The 9,413-nt window shown below is 38.5% G+C and overlaps 1 protein-coding gene across 1 annotated transcript; it reads left to right on the top strand.

Annotated features, from left to right (window-relative positions):
* Positions 1-5,733: 5,733 nt before the first annotated feature.
* On the top strand, positions 5,734-8,160 carry LOC130590061 (uncharacterized). The gene has a single exon (XM_057391955.1). The coding sequence runs from the start codon at positions 5,734-5,736 to the stop codon at positions 8,158-8,160; it is 2,427 nt and encodes an 808-aa protein (XP_057247938.1).
* The last annotated feature ends 1,253 nt before the right edge of the window (positions 8,161-9,413 follow it).

Below are 9,413 nucleotides of genomic sequence, written 5' to 3'. Positions count from 1 at the left end.
CGGGTTACTTGAGAAGTAATCATTCCATTATACGCTCATGTCCTTCCTCACGCTTTATTTTTGTGTATTTTCTTTTCTTTCTTATTTTTCCAATGTTTGAAGGTGATGTTGATATGCCATGTTCATATGGCATTTTTTAGTACTTAATTGGCTATTTTTATGTGGACTTGAACATGTTTTGGTATGATTTTAAACTCTTTCTCAACAATTTATATTTGGGTTCTTTAATTTCTATTACGTTGGTGAGAGGGGCCAATTGGAACAATTTGCTATTGAAGAAAATGCCAAGTCATCAAAGTGCATTTAAGTGGCAAGGAAACAAAGATGGGAATGAGTGTTAATCAAATGATGAAGCATCCAAGGAAAGACGAGGGAACCTGTATGGGCAGCCTTCGCGGTAGCGGAACTAATGACCGCGGTCGCGACGGAATTCTGAGAAAAAACAAAGAAATTCGCCGCGAGCTTCTCCGCGACCTCACCGCGGGTGCGGACCTCCTCCGCGGTCGCGATGCTATTCTCCGCGGTCCCGGACACCTGTAATAAGGAAACGACTCTTTGTTTCCCCTGTTTTTGGCGGATTAAAACAATAGTTCGTCTTTTGTGTTGTTGTTCAGTTTTTCATCTGTTTTTTAGGGAGAGAACAATCAAAAAGAAAAAGGGTAGTTTTTATTTTAGATTATGAGGAACTAATTTCATAACTTGGTTAATCAATTGGAGCAACCTCTTCATCCATTTTGTGAGTTCAATCTTTACGTTTTGTTTGCTTGAATGTTTCATGATTCTTCATAATCTTCATGCTAGATTGTTTTGTACTTTGAGTTAATCTGATCATTTAACTTGTGGTTCCTTTACAATCTTTGCTATCTAGATAATTGTCTGCTTTGAGATTATTTAGAATTTATAGCTTTGTGCTCAATTATCACATTCTTTTGGATAGTTGTGCATAAGAGGAATCATCTCATAAACTTGTGTTTGACCGCTTGTGTGAATGCAAGTTTATCCTATTGACATCTCCTTAGTTGTTATTTAATTGTTTAATTGAATCTAGAACGCTTGGACTAGGCTGTTAAACCGTTAAGGATTGGTTAGAGCGCTCGCTTAATCTTACCACTAAGTTAGAGGAGATTGAATCTGTTGATTCGCAATAGGTCATTCAAGTAACTATAGGAATTGAGTTGTTCTATGATCAAAGTTTGAATTGGTTGTTAAGATTGATTGCCAAGCATTTGTCTATTATTTGATTACCGTTTGCTTAGTCCTTCTTAGTTATACTTTTGAGTGAAAACCCCCCCATTGTTACCACAACAACACGTTTAACCTTACCAAACCCTCCCTCCGTGGATTTCGAACCTTACTTCCTTATACTATGTCTGTGTAGGGATAGTATTGATTTATTTGCGCCGTTAGCCGATACGACTTAGGCCTCGCCAAATTTGGCGTCGTTGCCGGGGAAGGCAGCGTGTTTAGGTTGTTTATTTGTGCGTTTGTTTCTGATTTTTGGTGTGTGAACCTTTCATATGGTTCACACCCGTTCTACTAATCAAGGAGCTTTGTTTTTTGATTCAGAGATCGAAAGGACACTCTATCGCGTTGAGAAAGGAAATTCAGGATCACTTCCGTGAGTTGCCTTATTATATTGGTATTGAGGAAGAAGAGATGCCGCCAAGAGCTGATCCGACATTGAGGGAGCTTTCAGCTCCTAATCTGGACCAGGCACTGATACATATTGATTAAGTATTCAAGAGCATTCAAAGAAAGAAACAAGAACAAAGAAAGAGAACATAAAAGTTTGTATCAAACCGGTTCAATTAGATTGAACAACCACCACTTTCACTACCCAAATACCACCAATCTAAGATCAAGTTATAACAATAAGCTTCTAACTTGCATCACTTTGAGTTTCATTCACTAAATTCAACGTTAAGTGAAAGAATTAAGCAAAGATTTGAGAATGGTCTAAACTGACCGCGAAATACAATAAGCACACAGCTTAGTGTTCAAGCATAAAAGCTTCAATTTTCATTCAAATGACTTAATTCCAAAAGGAGTACAAAGCTAACTTATATGGCTACAACATGTCCAAAAATCAGCTCATTTGGACGACTTTAGCTATGCCAACTAGGCTAATAAATACAAGAAACAAAAATTACAACCATTACAGCACACTTCTAATAATTAGCTTAGCTACCCTATTGGACGAGTGAAAACAGAAAAACTACCAATTGGACATTAAAATAATATCTTAAAGTAAATATCCTCAAAATTTCAAGCCAATTGGAGAAGGAATGATCATTGCCCAAAAGAAGAAAATGAGGCTGCTGAACGTGTAACTGGCAGATTGCTTCCTTGCCATGAAGTCCTTCTTTCATTTGTTGTGGCTTCTTTCACCATGTGAACTTCACATGGCTTATACACTTCCTTAAGTCTTCATTCAGCTGAGGTGGCACCCAAAAAGCAGCAAAAACATCTCCTAAAGCTGCTTAGAAACCGGATTACAAAGGAGCTAAACTAGCTTAGCTTTAAACATGATTAGCTTAGCTTAAACATGTAATTAGGCTATTAATCACTTACTAAACTTGATTACAATACTAATGAAATTAAGGTATCATTAGTATAATTAATCTTGCTTAAGATGAGATTAACAAAAGATTAACCTAATTAAGATGCTTAAGTAGATTTTAGGAAAACCGAGCTAGTTAAGCTTGTTATCACCTTGATTAGGACAATTTAAGCCCTTAAAGACCTTAATAATCCTCAATATTAACCAAACCCAGAAATTAAACAAACTTATGATTAATTTCAAGATCAGGTCAAATGCATATGCTTCATTCTCCCCTTCTTGAAGTAAGATTCGTCCTCGAATCTTGTTCTCTTTTTCACCTGAAACATGAAATTTATTGTTAGTGCACTCCCCTTCTTGAATTCTTTCTTGGTTTTTCTTTTTTTCAGTCTTTTCTTTTATTGGTATAAGGTTTGCACTCAAATTGTTTTCATGTAGCTCACTATTTTCAGTGGATTTTGGTTTCAAAATGAATGGTTCAAGTGTAATGGATTGATGGTTTGTTTTGAGGCTATAAGTTTTTCATAACCATCATGTTGCACACGCCTATCATACATCCAAGGCCTTCCTAATAAGATTTCACAAGCCTCCATGGGTAACACATCACAAAGCACTTTATCTTCATAATAGCTGCCAAAAGAAACAAATTAGTGCTTGGTTAGAAATTTCAATTGAAGTTTCATGATTAACCCATTGAAGAAGGTAAGGTTTTGGATGCTGGATCAATGGAAGCTTCATTTCCTTAACCATGTTTAAGGACACTAGATTGGCGCAACTCCCACTATCTATCACAAGTGAACATTTCTTGCTTTCCACTTCACAACTTGTCTTGAAAATCTGCTCCCTTTTCGTGAGGCCTTTGGAGCACCCCTCTTCATGGAGTAATCTTCTTGTTATGAGTAATGGACCTTCTTGGATTGGTTCAATCACCACTTCTTCCACCTGCTCCTCTTCTTCTTGTTGCTTGGATGCTTCTTCTTCTATGGCTTGAATGTCTACAAGAGTCATGACTCTCTTGTTAGGACATTTGTTGCATAATGGCCATAGCCTTGGCATTTGTAGCACTTGACATCCTCCTTCTTTGTAAGCTTCATTTGTTCATCTTGTGGAGTGTAAGATGACTCTTCCTCCTTGTTATCTCTCCACACCATCTTCTTCTTCTTCTCCTTGATGTGTTTTTCAACTTTAAGAGCTAACTTAAAGAGTTCATCTAAGGTAGAATAAGGATGTAACTCCACCTTTCTCTTAATGTCTTTTTCTAACCTCCTAGAAATCTAGACATTGTTTGCTCCTCTCTCTCTTGTACATCAAGTTTCATTAACAACTTCTCAAACTCATGAATGTAATGTTCTACCCCTTTATGATCTTGAGATATTCGGCAATTGGTTATACAAATCAAGGGTGTAAGTAGATGGAAAAACTTCTCCCTCATTTTCTTTTTTAGCTTACTCCAACTCTTAAGTTTAGGCTTTTGTTTCTATTCTAGCTAAACAACATTCTCCCACCAAAGGGATGCATACCCCTTTAGTTAGCTACGCAACTTGAAAGCTATACATCATCATCTCTTAAGTTCAAAATTCGATCACACCTTGAAACCCACTCCAAATAAACATCTGGATTAAGGTTTCCATCAAACTCAGGAACTTCTAATTAATGTCTCTAAAATCATCTTTCTTTGTGGTTTTCTCCTAGTTCTTGAAGATTCAGAAAGAACCTCCTCACTACTATCATAAGCTACACCTTCATCCTCCACATTTTCTCTCCTTAAAGGCCTCTATACCCTTCTCTACACAGTCATCAAATTAGCCATTTGTTCACTTAAAGTGGCATTTGATTCTCCATCCCTACCATCTTGCTCATCACATTCATACCTCTTCTAAACTGATTTTCTTCACCTCCACTCATGATTGATTCAACCTCAATGAAAGTTAGGCTAGAAAGAAGAAAAGAAGTGTGTTTGGGCTTAGAATAGGTTCGGTTTTGGGGGGGAATTGTGTTTGGGTTTTGTATGTGTGTTTAATGTGTTTAAGGGATGAATTAGAATGCTCTTAATCAACCTACAGCTCTGATACCAAATGATACATATTGATTAAGATTCAAGAGCATTCAAAGAAAGAAACAAGAACAAAGAAAGAGAACATAAAGTTTGTATCAAACCGGTTCAATTAGATTGAACAACCACCACTTTCACTACCAAATACCACCAATCTAAGATCAAGTTATAACAATAAGCTTCTAACTTGCATCACTTTGAGTTTCATTCACTAATCAACGTTTAAGTGAAAGAATTAAGCAAAGATTTGAGAATGGTCTAAACTGACCGGAAATACAATAAGCACACAGCTTAGTGTTTCAAGCATAAAAGCTTCAATTTTCATTCAAATGACTTAATTCCAAAGGAGTACAAAGCTAACTTATATGGCTACAACATGTCCAAAAATCAGCTCATTTGGACGACGTTAGCTATGCCAACTAGGTTAATAAAATAGAAGAAACAAAAATTACAACCATTACAGCACACTTCTAATAATTAGCTTAACTACCCTATTGTACGAGTGAAAACAGAAAAACTACCAATTGGACATTAAAATAGATATCTTAAAGTAAATATCCTCAAAATTTCAAGCCAATTGGAGAAGGAATGATCATTGCCCAAACAGAAGAAAATGAAGGCTGCTGGAACGTGTACTGGGCAGATTGCTTTCCTTGCAATGAAGCTTCCTTCTTTCATTTGTTGTGGCTCCTTTCACCCATGTGAACTTCACATGGCTTAGTACACTTCTTGAAGTCTTCATTCAGCTTGAGGTGGCACCCAAAAACAGCAAAAACAACTCCTAATGCTAGCTTAGAAACCGGATTACATACTAGCTTAGCTATTAAAACATGATTAACTTAACTTAAACATGTAATTAGGCTAGTAATCACCTACTAAACTTGATTATCAATACTTAATGATAATTAAGGTATCATTAGTACTAATTAATCTTGCTTAAGAAGAGATTAACAAAAGATTAACCTAATTAAGATGCTTAAGTAGAGTTCTAAAAAACCGAGCTAGTTAAGCTTGTTATCACCTTGATTAGGACAATTTAAGCCCTTAAAACCTAAATATCTCAATATTAACCAAACCCAGAAATTAAACAAACTTATGATTAATTTCAAGATCAGGTCAAATGCATATGCTTCAGGCACCATTGGCCATCCAATATCCGGAGTTTGGGGAGAATGTTACTTTTGAGTTGAAGTCGGGTCTTGTTCATTTACTGCCAAGTTTCCATGGTTTAAATGGCGAAGATCCAATCAAACATCTTACGGAATCCCATGCTGTTTGTACTAGTATGCAACCAAGGGGTGTTAAGGAGGATCAAATCAAACTGCGGGCCTTTCCTTTTTCATTGACAGATAAGGCTAATGATTGGTTCTATCATCTGAGCCCCAACAGTATCAACACATGGAGGGGGATGAAGCAAGCTTTCTTTGAGAAGTTCTTTCCTTCAAGCAAGTTGAATGAGTTTAAGAGGGCCATTAGCAACATTGAGCAAGGATATGATGAGCTTCTTTATGACTACTTAGAGAGGTTTAAGAGGCTCGTTGCTTGTTGTCCTTACCATGGTTTTGCCGAGAAGGATTTTGTGCTCTACTTAGTTGTTGGGCTCCTTCCGGATGAGAGAAGGATGGTGAATGCTGCTTGTGGGGGTAACATTGATAACAAGACCCCACAACAAGCCATGGAGCTCATAAGTGAGTTTGCTGAGAGTTATCGCACTTATTCTAAGAGGAATGCTACCCGGGGTGTTAAAGCTGCAAGTTCCGAATCATCTTTGGAGTCGGAGGTTTCCGACCTTAAGAATATGTTCCGGCAATTCATGACGAGTAACAAACCTCAACAAGGGAAAGCTTGTGGAATTGGCTCCAATACCGGTCATCCTACCGATGCTTGCCCAACCTTGCAAGAAGACACTCAAGAGGTGAATGCTTTGGGCTATCAAGGAAATAGAAAGTATGATCCTTATTCCAATTCATACAATCCCGGTTGGAAAGATCATCCGGCTTTCAGTTACAAGCAAGGGAATAAAAACTTTCAAGGGAATCGAAATTTTCAAGGGAACCAAAATTTTCAACAAGGAAATCGACCTCCTCCATTCAAGCAACCATATCAACCTCAAGGGCAATCATCTAGCTCTAAATCCATGTCCACTGAAGATATGATCAAAGCCTTGACTAAGAATGTGACTACCATGCAGTCCAATATGGTGCAATTTCAACAAGAGACCAAGTCAAGCATTTACAACTTGGAGACACAAGTGGGCCAAATGTCTAGTGTCATGAATAGGCTTGTGGCCCAAACTTCTGGAAAATTGCCATCTCAAACCGAGGTGAACCCCAAGAAGAATCTGAGTGTTGTGACATTAAGAAGTGGCAAGGAGCTTATTGATCATGCGCCCGAAAAGGGCAAGGTTGTGGAAGAGCAGACAAGAGTTGAAGATGAGGAGGTGGAGGTTCTTACTCCTTCCAAAGAGGTGGAAGAAGTGGTGAGTCCTAGCTCTCACCAAGAGGTAAAATCTTTCCCGGATTACAAACCGACGCCCCCTTTTCCCGATGCACTTAAGGACAATCGTAAGCTTGATTTATCTAAGGATATTTATGAAACATTTAGCCAATGTAATGTGAATATTCGTTTGTTGCAATTGATTAAAACTGTGCCTTTGTATGCTAAGTGGTTAAAGGAGATGTGTTCAATTAAGAGGAAAAGTAGTGTTAAAGGGAAACAAACAGTTAAGGTTAGTGAACATGGGTCCGTTGTTTTCCAAAAGAGAATGCCAAAGAAATGTGATGATCCGGGCATGTTCACTATTCCTATAACTCTTGGTGACACTAAAATTAATAGGGCCATGCTAGATTTAGGAGCCTCAATCAATGTGCTTCCTTATTCTTTGTATGAGTCCTTGACACTTGGTGATTTGCTTCCTACCAATGTTGTTATCCAACTTGCGGATATATCCACTTCCATTCCTAGAGGTGTAGTTGAAGATGTTCTTGTGGTAGTTGATAAGTTGACTTTTCCTGCTGATTTTTATGTGATAGATATGGAGCATGATAAGCATTCGGCCCCTATTCTTTTAGGGAGGTTGTTCTTGAAAACGGCTAAGACTAAGATTGATTGTGACACCTATTCTTTGGCCATGCAGTTTGATGGTCAAATCATAGAGTTTAATATGTATGATGCCATGAGATACTTTAATATTGAGGATCATTCTCTCTGTGCCATTGATGTGTTTGAGCCATGTGTTCAAGGTGTGTTTGATGTCTTACGTGATGATGATTTGCAAAGTGTTTTGGACTTTAGTTTGAATGCTGATTCTTTGGAGTTTTGTTTGCCAGATAATGTGCTTGAAATTGTTGTTGAATTGAATGAGCTTTCCAAACTCCCTTTGAATCCTTCAAACTATAAGCCCATGCCGCTTACTGTGCCTAGCACAAGACCGCTTCCTTCTGTTGTGCAGGCCCCCGATGTTGAGCTCAAAACTCTCCCGGGGCATTTGAAGTTTGTCTTCCTAAGTGAGAAAGAGATTTTGCCAGTTATCATTTCCACAAGTTGACCTTGGAACAAGAGAGCAAGTTGGTGGAGGTGCTCAAGGAGCATTCGACGGCGATTGAGTGGTCAATTGTGGACATCCGTGGCATTAGTCCATCCACATGTATGCATAGGATCTTATTGGAAGATGAAGCTAAGCCGGTGAGGCAACCTCAAAGGCATTTGAACCCACCCATGATGGAGGTGGTAAAGAAGGAGGTAATAAATTGTGTCAAATGGGTATTATTTACCCCATCTCCGATAGTAAATGGGTAAGTCCTATGCAAGTGGTGCCAAAGAAAGGTGGTGTCACAGTGATTCCTAATGCAAATGGCGAAATGGTATCCACCCGAACTCAAACCGGGTGGAGGGTATGTATTGATTATTGCCGTTTGAATTTAATAACTAGAAAGGATCATTTTCCCCTTCCCTTTATTGACCAAATGCTTGTGCGACTTGCAAGGAGGGCTTTCTATTGTTTCCTTGATGGGTACTCAGGCTATTTTCAAGTGCCCATTGCTCCGGAGGACCAGGAAAAGACAACATTTACATGTCCCTTTGGCACCTTTGCGTATCGGCGCATGCCTTTTGGACTTTGTAATGCCCCTGCCACCTTTCAAAGGCGTATGGTAAGTATTTTCTCTGACTTTGTGGGGGAGTTTCTAGAGGTTTTCATGGATGATTTCACCGTTCATGGTGACTCTTTTGACCAATGCTTGTACCATTTGTCCCTTGTCTTGAAACGTTGTATTGAGTCTCATCTTGTGTTAAATTCTGAGAAATGTCATTTCATGGTTGAGCAAGGCATAGTGTTGGGGCATGTTGTTTCATCTAGGGGGATAGAGGTGGATAAAGCAAAGATCGATGTGATTCAATCTCTTCCCTACCCCACTAGTGTCCGTGAAATCAGGTCTTTCCTTGGTCATGTCGGTTTTTACCGGAGGTTCATAAAATATTTTTAAGGTGTCCTCTCCCTTGTGCAAGTTGTTGCAAAAAGCTGTTAATTTTGTGTTTGATGATGCTTGTAAGAAGGCCTTTGACTCTTTAAAAGAGAAGCTTACTTCGGCCCCTGTCATTCAAGCCCCCATTTGGTCTCTCCCTTTTAAGATAATGTGTGATGCAAGTGATTATGCCGTGGGGGTGTTTTGGGTCAAAAGAGTGGTAGAGCGTCTCATGTAATACATTATGCATCTATGACATTGAATGGGGCTCAAAGAAACTATACCACCACGGAAAAAGAAATGTTAGCTGTTGTTTTTGCGATTGAAAAATTTCGGT

Source organism: Beta vulgaris, chromosome 1, assembly GCF_026745355.1.
Source record: "Beta vulgaris subsp. vulgaris cultivar EL10 chromosome 1, EL10.2, whole genome shotgun sequence".
NCBI classification, from domain to species: Eukaryota; Viridiplantae; Streptophyta; class Magnoliopsida; order Caryophyllales; family Amaranthaceae; genus Beta; species Beta vulgaris.
The sequence above is the reverse complement of the archived record's forward strand: the minus strand, read 5'-3'. Positions and strand labels throughout refer to the sequence as shown.

Bases quoted from the DNA above. Each gene is read 5' to 3' on its own strand.
- LOC130590061 (XM_057391955.1), top strand. From the start codon at position 5,734: ATGCATATGCTTCAGGCACCATTGGCCATCCAATATCCGGAGTTTGGG.